Here is a 26,016-nt window from a genome sequence, read left to right on the forward strand (position 1 = left end):
TACTTGTGGAGTAAGCTATTGTTCACTGTGAGTAAAGATGGCCCAAAGTGATTAATCTCATTGATTTTAATAGGCCCACAAGATTCTACTCAATTTGAGTAAGGGTGGAAGAATCTGACCCTTAGGGTATGTCTACATTGCAATATAAGACGAGGATTAGTAGAACTCAAGCTAGCAGACTCTGGGTTTGTTAACCTAGGGCTTGAGCATCTATACTCATTTGTATAGGAAATTGGTTAGGAATTCCAGATTAGGAATTGTTGAACCCTTGGTCCCAAACTGAGGCTCCAGCATCTACACTGCATTATACAGACTCAAGTCCAACAACCCATGTCCCAGAATTCCTAGTGCCCTCCCAAAATGTGGCTGCTCTAGCCTTTTGTTCGTGATCCAGTGTGGGGAATCTTGATTGTCCACCAAATGTGCCTGGCCAGAGGACAAAGAAATTCAGCTCATGGGATTGGAGGATACTTTTGGTGGAGTCCCAGAGCATGAGTTCAGTGGGGCTGCAGCTACACTGCAAAGCAATAGGGTTTAAACCCTGGGTCCTGGCTTGACTCTGGTTTGGATCCTCCATCCCTGTGCGGTCCTGGGCCAAGCGCTGGGTTAGCATGATTTTTGTGTAGATAGAAAGGGGCTTAGGCTTGAGCTTGCGTTTGGACCCTGGTTTTACACTGCAGAGTAGACATACCCTAAATGCATGTCTACACTGCAGTTCAAAAACCACAGCTGGCCCATGCCAGCTGACTTAGGCTTGTGGGACTTAGGCTAAGGTAAGGGGATATTTAATTGTGGTGTAGCTATACTGGCTTGGGCTGGAGCCTGGGCTCTAGGGCTCTGCAAGGTGGGAAGGTTCCCAAGTTTGGGCTGCAGCCCAAGCCTGAATGTCAACACTGCAATTAAATAGCCCATTAGCCTGAGCCCTGCAAGCTCGAGTCAACTGGCATGTGCCAGCTGTGGGTTTTTAATTACAGTGTAGACGTACCCTCAGGTTCTATAGCCTTGTTGAGTCTGGGTGGTATTACATATGGAAAGCAGCCCTTATTAATATCATATGCTTTTCATTTCCCTATAGTGCTAACAATTGCTTGTCTATTCTGTTATAAACTTTGATTTATATACAGCATATTTCCACTGCTAGTATTTAAAATCACACTATCTTATCCACCATCGCATTTAACTTCTTTCACCAGTAAATCCCACACATTTCCTGGATTCGTCAGTTTAAATATTCTAATTACTTTGCCATGAAACAGTTAAGCCATCTTGCATTGATTGTAATTCTTCCTCATTTTATTTTGTTTTTCTCTAATGTGGCTAATAACCATATAACCCCACAGCAATGGTTTTGCAGTTGTATTTCTTCCATGGCTTTCCCTGGGGCCTTCATGATTACTGCTAGCACTTGGATTACACATTCTCTTTCTGGAAATTCCACTTTTGGTTCCTTTTCTTACTTGACTTTTGAATTTGATTAATAGCTTTTTTATAATTTAATATTTTGACTTTTAAACAAAATATAAATTGCTTCATTGGACTATTTAATCAGTTTGTATGATACGTACACAAAAAGCAATTTATAGCTGAGACAAGTTTATTACAGCTCCCCATGGCTAGATCGGAGAAACGCTCCTTCTCATAAAAGGGTGCCAAATTAGTAATCCAATAGACTAAATCTTTGGTGCAGAGGGAGCATGGACACTGGCAGGGCAAGCTTCTCAGTAATATTCAACTGATAAATCTCAAGTGTGTTCTGAATGGATCACTTCTAGAGCTGAGAAGATAGTTCATTCTCAGCTATTCAAATCAGGGCTGGCTAGAAAATGTCAATTCTGTTTCACAAAAAAGGTTGAGGTTTAAAAAATTATTTCCATTCCAATGCAGAATGAAAATGAGACTTTTTGAAATTCTTTGTGAAAAACCACAGGAGAGTGAAAACTCATTCCAGAATAGCCAATCACCTTGTGGTTAGGGTGCTCACCTGGGAATTGGGAAACTCAGGTTCAAGTTCCTGCTCCAAATCAGGCCATACTAGGACTTGAACCCTGGTCTTCCATATGCAAGAGAAATACTATGACCACCAGGCAACTGGCTATTCTGGGGTAAGTCTCATTCACTCATATTTTGGTGTCAATGAACCAGCATTTGGCAATGGAAAAATACTTCACTGAAAAATTTCAACCAGCTCTAACTGAAATGTCTGAGACGGTCAACAAAGGTGAAATTTATATCAGCTGTAATGGTGTATTTTGTGTATATAGAATCTGATCTGAGTCTGCCAACGTGTGCAGTGTATTTGTAGCCAAGTCAGTCCCAGGATACTAGATAGACAAGATGGGTGAGGTAATATCTTTTACTGGACCAACTTCTGTTGGTGAGAGACAAGACATCAAGCCACACAGAGATTTTCTTCAGGTCTCTGTGTGGCACGGAAGTTTGTCTTTCTCACCAACAGAAGCTGGTTCAAAAAAGGTATTACCTCACCTTGTCTCTCTGCCAACATATGAATGAACAGCCCTCAGATGGTAATGATTTTGATACTGCAAGGGTGTTGAATTCCTTTCTCAGTGGGAGTTTTACCTAATTAAGCACTGAGTAAAATCTGACCAAGGATTTCAGTATTTGACTCATTTGTTTCTCCACCTTCCCTCTGTATGCTTTGCAGTGCTTTAAATAGGGAGGGAGCAGTCATTGTGTTCCACTGAATGCAGGGGCTACCATTGTGACTTACCTACATGTAGGCTATGCAAGAAATGATGGAAGGCTCCTTATGCCTTTCCTTCCAATTGTGCACCTGTGTAAGGATGAGGTACAGAATCTGGCACTCTATTTGCTATATAAGCCTGATTTCTTATAAATTGGATAATGTGTCCATCTTAGTATTATTATTATTTATTTGTATTGCAGAAGCTCTAGCATCATTGTGCAGGCAAGAAACACATAACAAAAAGATGTTCCCCGCCCCCAAAGAATTTACAGTCTAGGTAGAAGATGGGAGACGACAGGTGGAAACAACAGACAGGGGAGAGGAATCACAAAGTAACAATGAAACAGTTATGGTCTACAAGATACACAGCAGTCACATCACACCTGCTGGCTAACCATTTTTAAATATGGAGTCATAGATTTAAGGCCAGAAGGGACCATTGTCACCATCTAATCTGACTCCCTCTATAATATAGGCCACCGAACTTCCCCAAAGCAATTCCTAGGGCATATCTTTTGGAAAAACATCTAATCTTGATTTAAAAATTAAACAGTGATGGAGAATCCACCATGACCCTTGGTAGATTGTTCCAATGGTTAATTACACTCACTGTTGAAAATATACACATTATTTCCAGTCTGAATTTGTTTAGCTTCAACTTCCAGTATTTTATAGGTAGCGGTGGAGAGGTTGAAAGAAAGATTTGAAGGAGAACAGTGTAATGGCCTTGCAATTCTTCCTATTTGTGGCAGAAAGTTTGAAGTTGCCTGTTGGAAAACTACTATGACTGACACGCTAATACCATTTGCTGTTTTTGCTGGTGCAAATGAAACATGTTTTTTTCATGTTTCAGATTCTGGAAGGATTCCTAAAGGCTCTTTAATCTCCATCATTTTAGGAGTTACTATGGTCAGTGGTTTGGCAGTATTAAGCTGGATAGTAATTTGCCGGTGGTAAGTTTTACTTATTTTTTTCATCTGTTTTATCTAGAAAAGCAGTCATATTTTTCTTCCCTCTTGAAACTTTCCTAACTTCAGTCTTTTTCTTTCTATATAGCCAACAGGTGACAGGAAGTTCTCTATTTGTGATCCTCTGTAGTGTGTAATTCTGACTAATGTAACCATTAGACATTCAAGTCTCTATTATATTTTTGTAATGAAAATATGAACAGGTATTATCCCACCTTTGGGTGCTGCAAAGAACATCAGATGGAATTTCAATGATACCTAAGATTTTTCAGCTAACTAATTTATTTCAATTGAAATACTATCTCATTAGAGATAAAAGTGCTCTGAAAGATGGGGGGAAATAGAGGGTATATTTGCAAGTGAAATATTTTTTAAAAGAAAACCACTTGCTGCTGCTTTCACTGCTCTGCCTGTGAGGGCATTGACTAAGTTTAAGAGATTGGTTCTGTAGATGACCTTTTAAGATCCTGGGTTCATAAACAGAATCCTGCTCTCTGGGGGAATGAGGCTGTTGGAACCTAATGGCAAGGTTCGGAGGAATAAAAGTAGTAACATGCAGCTTTAGGGCCCTGAGCCTGCTGCCACTGAAATAGTGGTAAAATTCCCCTTGGTGTCAGTGGTGCATGTCACAAACATTGTCTGATTACTCTTTCTAAAATATCTGTGAAGTACACATTATCATCCAGATTTTCCAAATGGGAAACTGAAATACTAGAGGCCTGATTTTTAGAGCTGTCCTCCTTGCATACAATTGTGCACACGTTTAATGGTGGATTTAAATGCTAGCATTTAGAAATAGCTCAGTTAGGAACACAATTTATCCTGCCAAAATCCCCTTTTTCAGTTTCCTTCAGGGATACAGTACTTTTTTTGCATGCTCACTTGCATCCTACTCTGTGTTATTGTGCATTCTTTTAAAGTGTTGAATGGCACACCATTGCTAGAGACTTGTATTTGTCACAGTAAATTTCGCTCAAATTTTGGAGCTCGGGCTTAGGACCCTTTGAAAGCCATTCAATTTGAAAAAACTATCAGTGGCCACTCATGGCTTTAATTGGCTTTCATTTTTAATCTGGGCTTTAGGGCAAGGACAGACTGCTGCATTTACTGTAATCTTGTTATCTTTCTGTGTCAAAGGCACCTAGAGCCTATATAGGACATTTCTTTAAATAGTGCTATAAATCAAAGGAAGAAATAGAATGAACTTTCCTTACTGCACTGCAATAGGTATGATGCTGAAAGCACTGACTAATCACAGCAGGCTCTCCACTTGGCCAGCAGTCTCAACATTGCACCCTGTAGGGGTAGGAAATCCAGCTGACTGGGGATGAAAAGAAGTATGACATTTGACACATTTGTCAAGCCCATGGCAAAAATGCTGCCTTTGTTTATGTTAGCAGTTTTGCCATAGGTGTCATGGGAGACCTAGGCATTGTTATTTTCAGGTTTAGTTGGGGAAAAAAATAATCCATGACATTTGGGATTTTTCAAGTGGGAAAAATGTGAGACACCTGTTATTTCTTTAAGGGGTAGGAAGGTTTCTTTCTTACACAACATAAAATCAAAACAAAAGATATACATTCAAACAAAATTGGAGCATTAGATTGTATTTACAAATGTTGTTTATGATATAGGGCAACTACTAAGTTTGTTCATATTTGTTCACTATCATAAAATTGCAATGGAAAAATAAAATCCACTTGATATTTTTATTGTTTCCATGACAAATGCCATTTTCACCATTATGACCCTATGACTTTTCTTTAGAAAAATTCCAATGAAAACAAGCCTTGTATGCTTATACATTTAATACTAATCACAGTCCAATGAGAATCACAGAGCTAAATCATCAATAAAACCATTTTAAGCATATCTGTGTGGCTTCTACTGGAAGGCTAAAGGGGCACTGAGACCTGTTTACTGTAATTTTTTTCCCACCCCAATGTACTGGAGATATAAACTCTGCCCATTTGGCTTCATTAATTTATATATTTTTTCAAAACTTAATTTGGTTCTGAACTGGATGTGGGGAGTGGAGGTGCCAACATATCTGTGAACACTGAAGCTCCCAGTGAACAGCAAGAGTCCCAGATTGGACTATTGCTCTTACCATGCATAGGATCCACATCTGCTAGAAGAATGGCTTTCTGCCCACTCACAAGGTAGCAGGCCCATTTCAGTAGAGTATAAATGGTGGCTGAAGATATTCTGCTTACATCTCACTGCAAGTAAAGAAAGCCTATCTTCTAGGAAAGCATTATCACCATATGCCTCTTTACAATGGATCATACCTATATTTGTATCAAGTAGACTCCATAGATTGTGGAGATGAGAAAGGCACAAGATACACTGACACTTGAAGCAGAAGAATAGGTTGTGTTTTAATGGACTTCTGTGAAGCCTATTAACACAGGGTGTGACAGAGAATATTTAAATATAAATGCCAAGTCCATAGACACATTGTACACAGACAAGCTCAGACATTGGTACTGTGGGCTAACTTATGCGCAAGCAATTCAAGGTAAAGGAGTTCAGATCAGAAGCACTGGACTCACTCTGAAAAATCAGCAAATCTGCCTTTTCCCCAGCTTGGTGTTTCATGGTCTATTAGAAGATGCAAAGCAAAAAATGTGTTTTTTACACCTTGTGGCTTTGCAGAACAACTTTATCCTGCTGATCGTGGAGTGCATGAACAAGGGGAGGCACTTAGTGTGTTGAATTTAATCACAATTATTGTCGTCATCCTCCCCACCCATTTCCTCCACCTGTTGTCCCATCGTAAGAGTAGTCTGCAAGGTCTTTGTGGAAGAGACTGGGTTTTTTTAATTATTATATATGTAGAGAGTACCTAGCACAATGGGGAGGGGGGGCATTAGCTTTTTGGAGACCCTGGAAATATTAGTATTTGATGGACCCCATCAAGGTAGCACTGAGGATTGCAACTGACCTACAAAGTGAACAATAATGGATGAAAACCACTTTCTCCATTATTTCTTACCAGGATTTACCCCTCCTTAGTATAGGAAATCACTCTCTCTAATAGTCTAAGATCTAGATTAATTACTGACTTGACTGAAAGCAAATTATTTTATTTATTTTTCTGTCTCTTTCTACGAGCTTATAGAATAATGTACACTGCCACACTCACTGTGTCAGAACATTAGTAAAGGCAAATAAACTAAGAATGAGAGCACTGTTCAACTGGCCGAGATGTAAAACAAAGGTTCTGACCCTTTGTGCTAATTAAACATCCCATGGCTGCTTGTGTAAATGAGAGATTGAGAGTTACAGTTCAAAGTGTATGTGCGCCGTGATGCTTTAGGGAGCTTTTGACATTTCTCACCAAGATGATAACCACCCCAGTCAATTAGGAAGTATTTAAATTAAATCAACTTTTTACAACAAAAACAGAATATTACCTTATAAGAATGATTAACTTGTTCACCATTTCCCTTTCTGTGATGAGAATTTTCAGGGTTTAGCCATCCTGTGTTATTGTCTTTAGACAAAATCCAAATTGCTCAGCTGCTTCAGGGGTATTTTTCAGTGAGAATAGTTCTGAATGTGTCTTTAGTTTTTTTCTAGCCCAGCTAACTGTGAGATTATAATTTTTGTCAGGGCTTGTGATCAGCTGCAAACGCAGCAGCTAAATACTGTATTGATACAAACGTATGAGCTACTGACCTCTTTAAAATTGTGGAAGTGCTTGTTGCCACAGAGGTATTGAGTGCTAAGATATCTTTTAAACCAGCTAAACTGTGCCAGGCTACAGAGGCTGCTCTGACTAATAACCTGAATTAAGTCCTGATACCTACTTCTATTTTTGTCTCAATTCAAATGTAAATCTTAAGTTTAAACTATTAAAAATACATGACAATGATACATTAAGATTTTATCAGAATCATGGTTACATTTTAGAGTTATTCTAGTCACAATGACCTTTGACGCATTTAAGACCATTTCTGAGTGAACTATCCCACTATATCCTTCTCCCATGTTATTTAAATAGAAGCAGAACTCGTTCAGCAGAACTACTTAACATTACTCCAAATTCGACCTGGCAAGACCAATTTCAGCACTAATCCCCTTGCCAGAGGTGGAGTAAAGAAATCGATTTAAGAGCCCTTTAAGTTGAAAAAAGGGCTTGGTCATGTGGACGGGTCCAGGGTTAAATCGAGGTAACACTGCTAAATTCGACCTAAAATTGTAGTGTAGACCAGGCCTTAGGTAAAACTCCACATTTCTGTGTCTTGGGCTTCTTGGGCCTCCTGCAAACTACCCCAGAGAGTGGTACTTCTTTGGAGCAGTCTGCAATCCCAGGGGCTGCAGTAATTACCCCACTGTTTTTAGTTCCTGGAGGAGCTGTGGTAACCCTCCCCCATGGAGTAGAACACAACAATATGTAGAACATTTATGAGGTTAATACAATATTCCCCTAAAGATACTGCATGTGGTTGCAATATTTGTCACATGCTGCGCCTTTAAAATTCCGTATATCTGTTTATTAGAGGGAAGGGACATGAAGGAATTCAAGATGGAGGATCTTACAGAGTGAGATCTCATGCTGTGTTTTCTCTCTCATGGAGATTTTTTTATATATAAATATATAATTTTCCGTTATAGAAAACCCCATAATCAATTTACTTTGTCTTCCATTGAGCCAAATGGTTACTTTTGTTTTAGTTTAACAAAGACAACAACAGAAGAAGGAATGAATACACAAGCCCCATGAGAGAAAGTGTAACCTTCACTCTGTAAGATTGTCCGTTCTGAAAGTCCAATTCATGCTCTACAGGTTTTTCCACATATATGAGAGGTGGTTGTTTGGAGAGAGCACAACTGCTGGCCATCATGCCAGGATTCTCCTTGCTCTGTCATTTCTCAGCCACTAGAGCAGTGTTTCTCAAACTTTTGTACTGGTGACCCCTTTCACATAGCAAGCCTCTGAATGTGACCCCACCCCAAAATTAAAAACACTTTAAAATATATTTAATACCATTATAAATGCTGGAGGCAAAGAGGGGTTTGGGGTGGAGGCTGACAGCTCGTACCCACCGCCCCAAGTAATAACCTTGTGACCCCCTGAGGGGTCCCAACCCCCAGTTTGAGAACCCCTACTCTAGAGCAAGGCAATTCTCTTCAAAACAGACTGAGGCTTGATGTATGATGTGATGCCATTGCAGTCTATTGCTAGCCAGCTTGTCCCAATTCATGGGGTCAATGGCTCCCTTCTTAAGATATACTTTCAGGGGGTCCTTGTAGGATTTCCTCTGTCCCCCATGGGTCCTCTTACCATGACAAAGTTGAGAAAAGAGGACTTGCTTCAGAAGACTGGGACACCAGGATGATCAGTCAGTTATCTTACATGCCTATACACAAATGCAAGAAGCCTGGGGAACAAGCAGGGAGAACTAGAAGTCCTGGCACAGTCAAGGAATTATGATGTGATTGGAATAACAGAGACTTGGTGGGATGACTCACATGATTGGAGTACTGTCATGGATGGATATAAACTGTTCAGGAAGGATAGGCAGGGCAGAAAAGGTGGGGGAGTTGCGTTGTATGTAAGAGAGCAGTATGACTGCTCAGAGCTCCAGTATGAAACTGCAGAAAAACCTGAGAGTCTCTGGATTAAATTTAGAAGTATGAACAACAAGGGTGATGTCATGGTGGGAGTCTGCTACAGACCACCAGACCAGGGGGATGAGGTGGACGAGGCTTTCTTCCAGCAACTAACAGAAGTTGCTAGATCACAGGCCCTGGTTCTCATGGGTGACTTTAATCACCCCGATATCTGCTGGGAGAGCAATACAGCAGTGCACAGACAATCCAGTTTCTGGAAAGTGTAGGGGACAATTTCCTGGTGCAAGTGCTGGAGGAACCAACTAGGGGAAAAGCTCTTCTTGACCTGCTGCTCACAAACAGGGAAGAAATAGTAGAGGAAGCAATAGTGGATGGGAACCTGGGAGGCAGTGACCATGAGATGGTTGAGTTCAGGATCCTGACACAAGGAAGAAAGGAGAGCAGTAGAACAGAGACCCTGGACTTCAGAAAAGCAGACTTTGACTCCCTCAGGGAACTGATGGGCAAGGTCCCCTGGGAGAATAACGGGGAAAGGAGTCGAGGAAAGCTGGCTGTATTTTAAAGAATCCTTATTGAGGTTGCAGGAACAAACCATCCCGATGTGTAGGAAGAAAAGTAAATATGGCAGGCAACCAGCTTGGCTTAACAGTGAAATCCTTGCTCGTCTTAAACACAAAAAAACCGCTTACAAGAAGTGGAAGATTGGACAAATAACCAGGGAGGAGTATAAAAGTATTGCTCAGGCATGCAGGAGTGAAATTAGGAAGGCCAAATCACACTTGGAGTTGCAGCTAGCCAGAGATGTTAGGAGTAACAAGAAGGGTTTCTTCAGGTATGTTAGTAACAAGAAGAAAGTCAAGGAAAGTGTGGGCCCCTTGCTGAATGAGGGAGGGAACCTAGTGACAGAGGATGTGGAGAAAGCTAGTGTACTCAATGCTTTTTTTGCCTCTGTCTTCACAGACAAGGTCAGCTCCCAGACAGCTGCACTCTGCAGCACGGTATGGGGAGGAGGTGACCAGCTCTCTGTGGAAAAAGAAGTAGTTCAGGACTATTTGGAAAATCTGGACGAGCACAAGTCCATGGGGCCGGATGCGCTTCATCCGAGGGTTCTAATGGAGTTAGCCGATGAGATTGCAGAGCCATTGGCCATTATCTTTGAAAAATCATGGCGATTGGGGGAGGTCCCAGATGACTGGAAAAAAGCTAATGTAGTGCCCATCTTTAAAAAAGGGAAGAAGGAAGATCCAGGGAACTACAGGCCAGTCAGTCTCACCTCAGTTCCTGGAAAAATCATGGAACAGGTCGTCAAGGAATCAATTCTGAACCACTTAAAGGAGGGGAAAGTGATCAGGAACAGTCAGCATGGATTCACCAAGGGCAAGTCATGCCTGACTAACCTAATTGCCTTCTATGATGAGATAACCGGCTCTGTGGATGAGGGGAAAGCAGTGGATGTGCTATTTCTGGACTTTAGCAAAGCTTTTGATACAGTCTCCCACAGTATTCTTGCCAGCAAGTTAAAGAAGTCTGGGCTGGATGAATGGACGGTAAGGTGGATAAAAAAACTGCTGTGTGGTGGGCTCAGGGTAGTGATCAATCAATGGTTGTCTAGTTGGTTGGGCAGCCGGTCATGGAGTGCCCCCCAGGGTCGGTGGTGGGGGTTTGTTTTTCATTATCTTCATTAACGATGGTGGGAGATGGGATGGACTGCACCCTTAGCAAGTTTGCAGATGACACTAAACTGGGAGGAGAGGAGTTGGTGGGGGGAGGGAGGGGGATAGGATAGAGGACAGGGGACAGGACACAGGGGGAAAAGAAAGAAATGAATGAGTTCAAGAAGGACAAGAGCAGAGTCCCACTGCACTGACTTGAAAAAAGAGAACTAGCTACTACAGACTAGGGTGCAGTCTGGGCAGCAGCAGCAGGGCAGAAAAAAGGAGGTGGGTTGGAAGGAGGGAAAAGCTGAAGCTGAATGAGTGCGCCCAGTGCTGGCATTTTGCTTTGGGCATTTTGGGTTGTATGGGGGGGTTAGGGCAGCAGATCAATCAATTCCAGATCCATCAGATTCCATTCTATTCCTGTTTGGAGTCTGGGTTGTTTCACTTTTGTGGTGTGTGTTTATTTTGGAAGATGATGGATAAAGAGGGAGAGAGGAGAGCAAAGAGCAAAAAATTAGCTGGAGCACATGACTTATGAGGAGAGGCTGAGGGAACTGAGATTGTTTAGCCTGCAGAAGAGAAGAATGAGGGGGGATTTGATAGCTGCTTTCAACTACCTGAAAGGGGGTTCCAAAGAGGATGGATCTAGACTGTTCTCAGTGGTAGAAGATGACAGAACAAGGAGTAATGGTCTCAAGTTGCAGAGGGGGAGGTTTAGGTTGGACATTAGGAAAAACTTTTTCACTAGTAGGGTGGTGAAGAACTGGAATGGGTTACCTAGGGAGGTGGTGGAATCTCCTTCCTTAGAGGTTTTTAAGGTCAGGCTTGACAAAGCCCTGGCTGGAATGATTTAGTTGGGTTTGGTCCTGCTTTGAGCAGGGGGTTGGACTAGATGACCTCCTGAGGTCCCTTCCAACCCTGAGATTCTATGATTCTATGAAGACAAGTATCAGCCATCGGCACACAATGACCAAACCAGCGAAGTTGATGTTACATAACATTTGCCTCAACACTCGTGATGTTAGCTGCAGAGAGGATGCTTGCATTGATGCAACAGTCTTCCCATCTGATATGGAGAATCTTCCTAAAGCATCACTGGTGGTACCACTCCAGGTGCTTATGATGGCGTCAATACGTCATCCATGTCTTGCACCTGAAAAGAAGGGTGGGACTATAAAACCTGTTTCAATGCCATTGTCCTATGGCAATTTTCACAAGAAAATGAGTGCTAAAGCAATCCCCTGGAAAAATATTGGGGGAAAGGGTACTACAATTACAACTCACTTGTCTATATTCTATTTTTGAGATCAGTTAATTGTTAGTCAATTCCCCTCCTATGAATCCTGCTGTGTAAAACTGTGGTGCAGATTGGTTGCCTTATTTCCATCCCCACAGCGTCTGCATTTCAGCAATATGCACATGCAACCTCCTTAAAATATGTTGGGATGAAATGTGCTATTATAAACAGAAGGTATTCTGTATATCTGATCAGTGGGGAAACCCAAATGGAAAAAGGAGGTGTAAAATAAAAGGAAAAGTGACAGATCATCATGAATGAGTAAAGATCACTGAGCCATGAACTATCAAATTAGAAAATATGCTGGAAAGTCCACTTTGCAATTTTACCTTGCAGATATTGAACTTGGCAGTATAACAGAAATAATATTTTTTGCAAAGATAGGCTTTTTTTACAATATAAGCCATATAAAATATGCTAGAGCAGTTTTTCTATTTCCTCCTTTTCCCAGAACAAATGTATTTCTTGTGGCTATTTCTCAGAATCTTCCACTCTTTTAATGTTAAACATTCTCTTTCCGAGTTACAATAACAGACTGTAATGCCATACAAGCCCAAAAGAAACTTCCTCTGAAACTATTTGCCTCTGAAATTAATCCCTGGATATAGCTAGGACAGGTGGGGAGTTTTATTTAAGATAATTTATTACTAAATCATCTTCTCTACTGCAAAACACAATAGATGCTGACTGGTAATTTATGTCATAAAAGAAATAATAATTATATGTTTACAAAGTAACCCTTCGGGCTTGTCTATATGGCAGGACAATGAGCACTAGCGGGGTATGTTTTCTAAAGGGCACCAACATATTACAGACTAACTGGCCCATTTAGACCTTGCTGGCATGAACTAAAAGTTCCCTATTACTACATAGCAATAGGAAATTTTCAGTTCACAGTAGCAGGGTCTCCATGGGCCAGTTAATGTGCAACACATTGGTGTACTTTAGAAATTACACCCCTTTAGTGCACATTGCTGAGCAGTATAGACAAGCCTGTAGAGACAGTGAGCCTGATTCTCATTTACACCAAGGCTCTTTTACTCTCTGGAGTGTAACTATAATTACAGCAACCATTCTAACCTAGCAAATATACACAAGAGATATTTTTGGAAGGGAAGTAAAAAAAAAAAACTTGTTCAATTGAAATTACAGGAGGAGGGAATTAGACAGGAGAAGGTAATCATCCATGTTGGTATTTAGCCAGAAAAATAGGTTTAACACCTTTCAAATTATCACTGAGAAACAGTTAAGTGGTTCTTGAGAATTTGCAATGAGCAAACTGAACATTTTAAAAACATTACTCCCAAGTTATTTCCTCTGGTTTTCCCAGTTCAGTTCATCTTCTCCACTTTTGTTATTTAAAACAGTAAGGTTTTCAGGGCAAGGTTTGTCTCTTTTTTTATATCTTGTATAGTTTAGCGCTTAACTGGTACTAATAAAGAGTCAATAGAAGAAAATATTGTGTGTAAGGGAAGTGTATGGAGGAAAGATGGAATGCAGTTATTAGTAGCATGTGAAGTGGGGATCTAGAGATTATATCATACTGCCTACTATATAGCCCCTTACTCTGAACAAACAAATTGCAGTATTTTATACTGGAATATCTTTTTTCAGAGAGGGCCACTAAACAAAGCCTGAGATCTAAAAATGCTTAAAAGATGGGTTATGCCAGGCCTAGATCTGAATTTTATGGTGATCCCATAGAAGTCACCTAAATTAATTCCATGAGAATACTTTTGTGCTTAAAGTTAAGCACATATATAGGTCATAAAAAGGATCAGAGCCTAAATTACTAATAATATAGAGATTAATTAGATGTCCTCATTCTGGACTTGTAGACCTTGGAAAAGCCAGGATTCAGAAGTGCTCTAAGAAGGAGAAAAGAACACTCATGTATTTGATAGAAAATAACTGTTTTTAACAGCATCGAAATGCAGAGTCATAGAGTAAATTCCAAAAGCAATGAGGTGTGGAGGGAGACAATAAGTAATTCAGAAGCATGGAGCACTTTTAAAAAATATTATTTGAAATTGTTCCCAAAGCCTTTGATGAAGAATATGACTTTGATTATTTTTTTCCCTACCAAACATGAAATATAAATGAAAAATGGTTATATTACTAACGGGTTTTATGTTCACTTAAGTTTTTGGTGGATAGGAAAGATAGTTTTTAGATGAGTAAACTAACTTTTTTCTGTAATATTGTTGCTTGCACCCAGCATGGGACTGAGACCAAGAACTCCTAGGTTACAAATCTGGTGCTGTTGTTGGCATTCTTTCATCTGCACAAGACAGTGGGAATTGCAGCCTATGATGTAGATGAGTTGAAATGTCTCATATGACTGAATAGTCCAATCCGAGATTTAAAGCAAATGAAAGGAAGTATTTTGTCACACAACGCACAGTCAACCAGAGGAACTCCTTGCTAGAGGATGTTGTTAAAGCCAAGAGTATAACAGGGTTAAAAAAAGAACTAGATAAATTCATGGAGGATAGGTCCATCAGTGGCTGTTAGCCAGGATGGACAAGGATGGTGTCCCTAGCCTCTGTTTGTCAGAAGCTGGGAATGGGCGACGGGATGGATCATTTGAGGATTAGCTGTTGTAGTCATTCCCTCTGGGTCACTTGGCATTGGCCACTGTTGGAAGACAGGAGACTGGGCTAGATGGACCTTTGGTCTGACCCAGTATGGCCCTCCTTATGTTCTTATTTGCATGATCTTTGGTAGTTATGGCAAATATATGTATTTTGGTTGGGAGCTGCTTGCTTCCTACCAGCTCTTTTCATGTAGGAATCAGCTTCTGTCATGGACTTTGATATCCTGATGGAGACGATGGTGCCACTTGTTATGATCACTTGCCAAGATTTGCCGTTGGTCAGGATCAATTCCAAATTCCTTCGTATCTCCCTTGCATGTGTCTTTATAGCGCAGCTTGGAACATCCTGTTGTTGTTTCCTCTGATAGCTCCCCATGTGGCATGTCCTTGGGTATGCATCTGTCTTCCAACCTACTCAGATGGCCCAGCCAGCGCAGTCATCTTTGTTTGAGCAGGGCTATCACATTTGGTAAATTTGCCCTTTGAAAAACCTCTGCATTGGTGACTTTATCCTGCCATATGGTGTTGGGTATGTGACGTAAACAGCACAGGTGGAAACTGTTTAACCTTTTCTACTGATGAGCATTAAGTTGTCCATGTTTCCCCACTGTACATGAGAGTGCTGAGAATGCAAACTTGGTACACTAGCATTTTGGTCTTGATGGTAAGCTTTGAATTGTTCCATTCTCTTTTAGTTAGTCTGCTAAAGGTGGTGGCAGCCTTTCCAATGTGAACATTTAATTCTTCAACCAGTGAGAGGTTGGTGGTCACTGTAGAACCTAAATAGCTGAACTTCTGGACTACTTCTAGCTGGTTTGCGTTTAAGGTAATTGAAAATCTTGTGGAACCCCCTGTCCTAATACAACCATTTTCTTGATGCTGATGGTGAGAGCAAATGCCTGACAGACACTTGAAAGGCGGTCCATGAGTTCTTGTGGTAGATCTTCATTGTGGGCTATGAGGAAGCATCATCAGCGAATAGAAGGTTTCTGATTAGCACCTTTTTTAGTTTGGTCTTTGACTTAAGTCAGGACAGGTTGAAGAGTTTCCCATCCGATCTTGTGTGGAAGTACACTCCATCTTGCATGTCCTTAAACACACAGTTCAAGAGTACCGAGAAGAAGATTCTCAAAGAATGTAGGGGCAAGAACACATCTTTGCTTCACTCTGCTTTTCATCTCAAAGCTGTCTGAAGTGGACCGTCAAACTGGACAGTTGCTCTCATATTGTTGTGGAATGAACATGTAAGAGTTAACAGGGTTGGTGGGCATCCTATCTTTTCTAGTATTGCAAATATATCTGCTATGCTGATTGTCCACAAAGGCCATGTAAAATGGTTGGTTTTGCTCTCTGCACTTTTCTTGGATTTGACGCAGAGAAAATATCATGTCTATAGTTGATTTTCCAGCCCTGAATCTGCAGTGTGATTCAGAGTAGACAAGAGCTAAGCAAGGCCATTGATTTGCTATCAAGTGGCAAGGCTCCTGGAACAGATGGCATCCCAGTGGAAAGCCTTAAGTGTGGGAAAGACAGCCTATTACCATATCTTCATCTACTTAGATGCTGGAAAGAGGGTGAGATACTACAAGAGATGTGTAACACAAACATTTTATTACTTTGTATAAAAATAAAGGTGAAAATGGCAATTGCAACAACTACAGGGGTATCTCGCTACTAAATGTAGCAGGAAAAGCTTTTGCAAAAGTCATCTTAGGCCTGGTCTACACTAGTGGGCGGGGTCGATGTAAGATACGCAACTTCAGCTATGGGAATAGCGTAGCTGAAGTTGAAGTATCTTATTTCGACTTACCTCCCGTCCTCACAGTGCGGGATTGATGGCCGTGGCTCCCCCTGTCGACTCTGCTACCACCGCTCGCCCTGGTGGAGTTCTGGAGTCAACGGGAGCGCATTCGGGGATCGATATATTGCGTCTAGATGAGATGCGATATATCGATCCCCGATAAACCGATTGCTACCCGCCGATCCGGCAGGTAGTGTAGACATACCCCAAGTGTGCCTACAACAGCTGGTGAATCAGGTTCTGTATGACTTGGGTAAGTCACTTAGAACATGTTTACACTTGCTTGAAGTTCATATGAGTTAGGCTATTTATAAAGGCTGGAGGAGAGGGTATTTCAGGATAGCTGAGCTACAGTGGAGTTTCACAGGAACAAATTATCAGCACCCTCCCTGATTATTCTCTAGGGCAATGTGGCTCCACATCACCCCCAATTCAGAGATGTGCTTAAATCCCCAAATTCACTGCCAACTGTACATGTCTGCTTGGGACTGTACATTGTAAGTAGTGGTTATTAACTTGGTGAATTGAGAATTGTAAAGAGATAGTGGTGATGCTTTATAAGATTATCCTCTGTAATGAGGCCAAGCCAAGGTCATTGTCACATGGCTAATTCCCATAGCAGGAAGACAGCCAGTTCAATAAATTAAGACTATCTAGAGCACCAGATTACTCTTTTCCTCTGGTCCTGAATCAACAGTGTTTGTGCTTGTTTCACCTTTTTGACCTCATTCTCCTGTAGATGTTGTTTAAATCATCTTTCTCATGTATTGGCTGAATGACTTTAGCACACCAAAGTTCTCGTCTGAAAATTGGCTTGTATCACTCATGGATAGCTAGTAGTGGATAAAGTTTGATCTCCTACTTTAACTTTCATACAAAACAGAAATTTATACAGTCTCTTTGAACTGTTTGTGCTTATACCAATAGAGCAACTATACTGATACTTGATCATTGTGATTGAAGCACTTAATTTTAGTTTATTTTCTTCTGGTAATTTTTTCAAAAGTACATAAGTGTTTTAAGAGCCTAAGTCCAAAAGTGACTTAGGTACCTAGGTCCAGATGCTCAAAGGTATTTAGGCACCTAACATATTGATTTCAAAGGAAGTTAGGTGCCTAATTTCCTTTGATGATCTTGGTGCTAGCTCCTAAGTGCCTAAATTTTACCCTTCTCCATTTTAGGGTGGAGGGAGATTACCTTTTTCCCTATAAATGTTGTAACAACACAGGCATTAAATGTGGTTATGAAAAACATCTTTTTAAACCAAACATAATGGAAAAAGAGGAAATAAAATATTAAATTAACCACGAAGGTATATGCTTTGGTAGTGTTAAATCAGGAGCTGATCAAAAAATTGAATTTCCATGCCTCAGGAAATTCCAATGTTTTGAATTTTTTTTCTTTCTGAATCAGGAAAAAAATATCAATTTTTTTTTCAGAGATCAGAAAGTGGAGAAGAATTTGTAATCAATTTAGAAATCCTAAAACATTTTCTTATGATATTTTCAATTGAAATGAAATGCTTTGACATTCATGAATTGAAGCATTTGATTTCAGTTTGTTGAGCAGAATTTAACTGTTTTGTTTTGACACATGATATTGAAATGAAACTGCCGACCTGCCACACTGCCTCATAGGAGTTGTAGTTTGGGTTGGGCTTCCCAGCCAGACTATATTTCATGTGATGCATTGGGAGTCACAGGCTGTGATGTCTCATGGAGGTTCAACCATAGGGGAGACTGTGATGTATCATGGAAGAGGTAGCTTACTGGGGAGAAGAATATGGTCATCTCCTTTGTGACATCACGACAGCTCAAGTGGACACAGATTAATCGCAAAATAACAGGAAACAAAATGTTTTGACTCAGTTTGAAAAATCAAAATGTTTCAATTTGAGATGACTCAGCCCAAAACTACATATTTTGTTTAAGTTTTCTCAACATAAAGATGAAATTTCTGTTTCATAGAAAACATTTTGAAGGAAAATTTCCATCCAGCTCTAGTTAAATCATTGCTACATACATCATATTCACTCACCTTAGGACAAATCCTCAGCTGGTTTAAAAGGGGGTAGCTCTGCAGAAGTCAATGGAGATATGCCAGGTCATAGCAGTTGAGGATTTGACCCACTGTTTGCCTACACTGAATACTGCAATGTTACATGGGGAAGAAGATACCCCTTCTCCACATTTCTCCTATGGAAAAGGCAATTTTTCATGTACCGTCCATTCAACAAGAAATGTGAAAATATTCAATTTTACTGTAAATACAACAGGAAAGGAGTTTGAATTAAATTGTGCATAGATTAGGTATGGATTTATTTTAAAGAAAGCAAAGTATTGACAATGTACAGATACATAAAGAATATTACACTATAAATAGTATAAAGAATATGCTAATTACAGATATATAATACAGATGGTAGGGGCAGGGCCAGTGGATCTGCAACTAACTGGATTCACTGGCCCACTTCCCCAAAGCTAGGAGAATACAGCAGCTCTCTGGGTTGGCATAGCCCAGAGACTGCAGTAGCAGCTGCAAAAAAAAAGTTCTGCTGCTACTCCATAACCTGTAGGAAATTAATTCATTGCATTCACTCCCCTCAGATCTTTCCCAAACACACACTGTGTACTCGGGCTGTGCAAGCTTTACCACCTTCTATCCCATTTTGTTTGCACTGCTCTCTTTCCATTATCAAGAACGAGGTTGAGAGGAAGAGCTCCAGGGAAATATTAGTGCTTAGAAAGGTTAAGTGGCCTTTCGGAAGAAAATTAATTTATTCATCTTCAGGCAAATTAAAGGCAGGGACCACAACAGTGTAAATGTCCTAAAGAAACAATTTCATCCAGTCTGTGTGGAATCCACTGCATGAAAGACCAGTAATGTCTCTATGTCTTCCCTACCAGAGAAGAGACTATAAGCTATGGAAGTCTCTATGGGGTCTGTTTTCCCTGGTGATTAGTGTAACTCTTATTAAAATCACTTGGAGTTACACTTATGAAAGGGGATTCTGATCCAATATCCATTGAACCTGGATCAGGCCGTCAGAGGAGAGGAGACATGTTTATGTTAGACTTTTACAGTTTAGTCCATTCTTTATGGATAAAAAGTGATAATTGCCAAATACATTTCAGATACTAAAATGATCTTGATGGCCTTAGTCACTGATACCTTTGCCAGGTGTCATTCCCAAACACTAGGTGTTTGGGCCACATAATGCAGTGTGTGAGTGAACGTAGGGCTGGAGGAATGCACCTTTAACTCTGTTCCTATCAAAATATGATGTGACTACTTCACATAGCACCACTTACAAATGTATCATTCTATTGTTTTCCCATAAGCCTCCTTTGCCTTCTTATATTCGTCCACCTGTCAGATAATATGCAATGATGATAAGCGGACACTTCATGAGATTAAATCTTTTGACTGCTCTGTGGATCATATAAAGCATATCTCCATTTGGATGATTCAGAGGAAAGGACACTTGTACTGAGCTAATTTATGTTTGACCCACTTACATGCGCAGCATGCTTAACAGCCAAAATGCAGCCGAAAGATTGTACAGGTGATGAATTAGCAATGCTTCATCAGCATCCTCAAATAGCATTGTGCTAAATCCCAGCTCCAAATTCACATTTCATGCAGCTGAGTGACTTACCAACATCTTTTTCATAACTTCTCTGTAGATGCAGATTGTGAACATGCCTTTAACCAACACATTTTTACAATATTTACTTGGAAGAAGTCGATTACTTAGGAGGCTGATAAGGGGTGTCAGATGCTTTCATTTAAGGTCACTAATTTGAACACCAGCACTCTTTTGTAATGAATAAGGCTATATATCTGTCACAGCCCTGACTTTGGTGACATAACACATGAATTTGTAATGTGGCTTATCTGTGAAACATCATCAGATACTGCACCTGTGTTTGCTGATGGTTGTCTAGTGACAGGACACTGAAAAAATGGATGAAATCTCTAAAAGGTATTTTTCAATGTTTTCTCTGCCATAGTTAATAAATGTTGGAGGAGAAATTATTATGGAGAGTTGCCCCTTGAAGAGTTAGGGCCCAGTCCTGCAAGCTTAGCTGCACAGGTGGTCCCTGCAGCTGTGCAGAAGCCTGTTGAATTCAGTGAAGCACCACACAAGGGCAGGGATCCTCCTGTGCAGGTCAGTGTGCAGGACTGGGGGCTTAATGGATAATATTTGGAGACAAAGATCAGTTATTGAAGTGTGAAATACTATTTCCTGCTTCTAGTGCAAATCTCAATTTTCTTCAGTATTCTTGCATCCATTTATGTATTCCAATAGATTAGAATTTAGGAGAAATGCAAAATATGTTTTTTACCAAAAAAAATGTACTCAGCTGTGGGTTAAATCCTGCCTTTTCAAAACAGAACCAAACTGGGAGTGGGAGGGAAGCTGGATGGGAATAATGATACCTCTCTGCAGGAGAAGCATGTGTGGCAGTCTATATATAGCATGTTCCTCAAGCTTTTTCAGGTTATTGTTCAGGTTTCAGGCTAACCCTTTATTCAAAGTCTAAAAATGTCATGGCACCTTCACAATAAAAGAAAGAGCAACAAATTATATGACAACTACTGCCACCACTACTACATTTGACCTGACAGATTGAAGGTTTGGGCCATCCCAAAGTTTTTTTTTGGACATTTTGTTATCTGCGCTTTAGAATTGTAATAAAATTGTCAACAGCTTGCATCCCCTGCACCTCAGTTGCCTTTCATGATTCCCTCCTCCCCCACCAGCTAATTAGTTAAGTGCTGATTCAGAGAAACATCCCTATTCAGGCAATAAGCACTTAAACATATGCCAAAATATAAGCACATGCTTAAGTGCTTTAATGAATCATCAGCGACTTAAAATAGAAATAAGAAGTCCACTTCTCCTTTTTAAATGTCTTTTATTCTGCAGTTTGGAAATTGTTATATATTTCTTTGCCCTCACAGGTATGAGTAAGACTTCAGGTTTGATCTCATAGTTATGTAAATTATACTTCCCAATAACTGTTTATCAGTTTAGGACATATATTTTTATTTCTTGCTGAATTGTGGCAGTTTGATAATAACATGTTTGTTTGTTTGTTTGTTTGTTTTGTTTTAAACAGGACGCAGTCTGCTAATGGATCAGCTCAAGCAAACATATTAAAGGATAGAACACATCTATCTGCAGAAACAGACAACAGAAAACACCATGAAATGAAGACTTCACAGCCCAATATATTAGTTGAACCAGCTGATAAGGTATAATGTGTCTCAAAACAGCAGGGAATTTCTTAAAGTTTCAGTGAAATCCTGTCCCATTGACGTTGATGGGAGTGTTCCCACTGAGTTTTATAGGGCCAGTGTTTCATCCCCAAAATGTGATTTTAGGCCAGGTTTTCAGTGGGCCTCCAAAAATACATTGACAAAACAGAGGGTGCTGTTTGGTAGTTTGCTCTTTGACATTTTTATATGACCAGCTGCTCATATTTAGGCTAAGGACATGAAAAATGGATGTGCTAGCAAGTTTTGTAGCACATCTTTAGAGGTCTGCAGAAAATGTATGCACCTTTAGAGGTGTGCAGGTATGCGGGGCTTTCTTACATCTCATTAGTACTGGCCCTTTCATTCAGTAATTTTAAGCATATGCTTGTCTTGTAGTTTAATAGTAAATGTAAATAAATAAGCAAACAAAATTCTTGCCTCAGAAATAGGAATGAATAAATAAATTCAGATAAAGAAAAATGTATCACCCACCCCTGAAACTAAACATCAGCTGAACCTTTTTTCCTTTCCTTGGGAAGAGCCAGAGGAGGAAGGCTTATGTTAGATACAGGAGACCCAGAGATATCAGCAGAAAGGTAGCAATAGGCGGGAGTAAACCCATGGATCCAGAAATAAATGGGAAGTAGAATTGTTTTCAGATAAGGGATGATACATAGTCTTTGTCCATATGAGAAAGCAGGCAGTGTTATTGTGCAAAAATTGGGTAACAGGGACTTTAGGTCACCATACAAAAGGGAATTATAATAGCCACGGCAAGAAGAGATAGAGGAATGGGTGAGGTTTTCAGCAAAGGTGAAGCAAAGGCATTGCCATACATGAACAATAAATAGGCGCTTAACCTGCAGTCAGATCCATGAGAGCAAACACCTTGCCCATTGCAGATCAGGGCCATCATCTGTAAAGTATGAGAATCACTTTGCAATTTTTAGATGAAAGCTTGTAACATTATTATCATTAATCAGCCACGGTCTTCTAAAGAAAGCCACTAGAGTCCCAAATAAGCAACACATTTTAGTATGGGCATGAGTGTTTTGCTGAATCAGGGCCTAGATTTAGATGTGAAATTAATGTTAACTTTTCTCTCTTCTTCTTAGGATCATGCCAATGGTCCCCAGATACTACTCTGCATGTAATTATTTTACTATGTTTTAGAAGATAATGAACAGATACAATGTACTTCTTTGTACTTAATTTTTTTAAAAAAGAGCTAATGAAGAAGCAGCTGGAATGATCCAGATACATTTATGCCAGACTGTTCTGCACTTTTGGTACAAAGATCTTCCATAACTATTACAATCCTGCATTACACATTTGTTTAGACTCTTGGTAGTACATATCACCATTTAATATCATCTTCCAAATGATGTTTCATTTTATTCTACCCCCTTTCTCATAGTGCCACTAAAGCAATTAAACCTGGAGATAATATCTGTTGCAAAAGTGCATCACATTTTGCTTCTGAACGTCTGAAACAGATGATTTTCATCTTTTAGTAAAGAGAAAACACAGAGGAAGTCAGAAACAGTATTTTTTTAATTCTAGAATATTATTAAGTGAAATATAAGAATAGAAATACTTCCTCCATTTTATTTATTCTTATTTTATCCCATCTATACATGTTGCATGTTTAGCCATTGGCATAGATACTTAAAATATGGTCATTTCCTTCCATGGTACTCATCTGAATTAATTGTACTTCTTTTACATGCTAACCCTTAGATATTTTAAAATTTCTTCATTTGAAAATCTCTGTCCTGGAATTAGAAATAGGTAAATAAAATGAATCTATGTGTTAGGAAATAAGGATTCAAACATGACAATTGCACTTAGACCAAGATGTTGCAATATTTTTGACTGTCCTTTCTGCTGATATTCATAATTAGTGATCCCTGCACAAGCTTCATTTTTTAAGACACAATGTCTTAATGCCGGTTATCTATTTATACAATTTTCAAGGTGACTTTGCAGCTTACCCATGTGTACAGCACCTGCAAAAATGTCTATGAATATTTTTCATATCAATGACAACTCTAACTGCATTTTCGGAAAAAGAGATCTCATTTGTAGTGCTGTCGGATGATCTAATTTTAACTATTTCATTATTGCCCTGAAAATCAGACTATTTCTTCTGCTGCTACTCCTTTCAGATATTCCTCTCTCCTTTAGACTAATACCAGACACTCCCAAGAAGATGTATTTTATATATTAATTTCTCATTTGCAAAGAAACACGAGAGAAAAAAATACTTTATCTGGAAGAACAAGAAGAAATACTGAACAAACAGGCAAATGTAGATTATAAAAAAACCCAGAGCAGCTTCTTATGAATATAGCAGTTAAAAAGGACATAATTGTCAGGGTGCATGGAAAAATAACTTTCCCAAGGCATAAGAACAAATAGAACCATGAAAGCATGCAGGCAGCAGAAAACAAATGACAACACAGATTCAGCAACGACTGAGAATCACAAAGATATTTCATTGACAAACTATTTGTGTCACTGTCACTGCCAGTGGCTAATGCAAAACTGTTTACGGGACTAGCAATGAGATTTTCCAGACTAGGTCTTCAGATTTTTGCTTGCCTTCTCTTTCATCAACATCACAACATATTGTCAAAGGGATGGGTGAATAATGTTACTGCAGTATAAGGCAGAATCACAATGTACTATGTAGTAATACAGATTTACTGTAAGGCATTACAAGATAACAGGAAGTCTCTAATGATCTCCATTTATCACTTTGAAATGACAAATTCACCTTCATCAGAGGGAGAGAATTATTAAATTTTGCTATAACTATTGCTCGTCTTAAACTCTAGATCCGATAGAAAGGAAACTCAACTGCATGTTCTTTAAGGACTTGTGTGGTTGATCAATTTGCCATAAAGTTGAACTATTGACAGCTAATTCATATTGCCTACTTTAAGAAGATAGTGGAACTATCATAAATCAAGAAACGCTATCAAACTGTTTAAATTATAGGTGAGGCTGGTGACATTGCTTATTATTTAACTTTCCCAACACTTCCCATTATAAGACCCTGTTTACAGTTCCTTTTAACTTTCTCAGACTTTAATCATTTGAGCTGAAATTTTCTATGCTAGGTGTCTGCTTCAGGCTGATTTTGAGGGGGGTTGGATTTTCCCCCAACCAGTTCAGCCACTTCAAAGAATGAGGAGCTAGGGGAAAATACATTGTTTTGCCCATATTAAATTCTGGCAACCTTTTCTTTGAAAAGTTCTAGTGCACCCAGGTTTTGAAATTTGGTGGGGGTGGACCTCTGTGTCAGGAATGTGTTTTATGCTGTCCCCTGTGCAAATCTACCCAAATTTGGTTAAGTTATAAGCCTTTGTAAAATCACAGTTCACACATAAGTAGTAAAGACTTACTAGCAGGGACAGCTCTAAGCATTTTGCCGCCCCAAGCATGGCAGGCAGGCTGCCTTCGGCGGCTTGCCTACGGAGGGTCCGCTGGTCCCGCGGCTTCAGCGGACCTCACACAGGTGCCTGCGGGAGATCCGCCAAAGCCGCGGGACCAGCGGACCCTCTGCAGGCAAGCCACTGAAGGCAGCCTGCCTGCCGCCCTCGCAGCGCCGGCAGAGCGCCCCCCACAGCTTGCCGCCCCAAGCACGTGCTTGGCATGCTGGGGCCTGGAGCCACCCCTGCTTACTAGACCCTCACAGTAATGTAACCATGCTGTATGTTCAGCTTACAGGAAGAGTGATTTGCACGCAAAGGTCATACCAGTTGTAATGAAATATCTTATGGTTGTCTTGTTAAACAAAAAAGGTGTTTAACTATTTTTGTTAAAGGAGGAGTTTTTTGGATGATAAAGATAAATCTTACAGCGCCATGGCAAGTGTCATTCAAAATAGCTGAGTTATAAATAAAAACACTTGAAATGTTTCAATTTTTTTTTTCAAGTTTTGCAACAGTTCAATTTTGGAAGTTAGTCACCTCCTCTCCTCTGCCCCCCTTCCCACTCCCCTGCAACCTATATAATTGACAATATCAACACAGCTTTTGTTGTTGCGGTTTAGTTCAGGACTGTGCATTTGTGACTAGATGGCTCTCCTAGATTTTTTTTTTACTCCTCCTGCCATGGAGTGCTGAGTTCACTG

At 40.0% G+C, this 26,016-nt stretch overlaps 1 protein-coding gene and 1 long non-coding RNA gene across 2 annotated transcripts in view; one reads left to right on the plus strand and one right to left on the minus strand.

The window, feature by feature from the left end:
* TPO (thyroid peroxidase) overlaps positions 1-23,029 on the plus strand; it is an 83,665-nt gene extending 60,636 nt beyond the window's left edge. Inside the window, exons 14-16 of the mRNA XM_039531384.1 lie at positions 3,561-3,660; positions 21,737-21,872; positions 22,991-23,029. Coding sequence (XP_039387318.1) covers positions 3,561-3,660; positions 21,737-21,872; positions 22,991-23,029 — 275 coding nt within the window. The remainder of the gene's footprint in view (positions 1-3,560; positions 3,661-21,736; positions 21,873-22,990) is intronic.
* On the minus strand, positions 11,884-18,355 carry LOC120401416. The gene is made up of 2 exons (XR_005596432.1): positions 18,229-18,355; positions 11,884-12,069 (listed from the first exon to the last, which is right to left on the minus strand). It is a non-coding gene; the product is annotated as an uncharacterized LOC120401416 (long non-coding RNA).
* Positions 23,030-26,016: the final 2,987 nt, after the last annotated feature.

The sequence above is a fragment of the Mauremys reevesii genome, linkage group 3, assembly GCF_016161935.1.
Source record: "Mauremys reevesii isolate NIE-2019 linkage group 3, ASM1616193v1, whole genome shotgun sequence".
Classification (NCBI taxonomy): domain Eukaryota; kingdom Metazoa; phylum Chordata; order Testudines; family Geoemydidae; genus Mauremys; species Mauremys reevesii.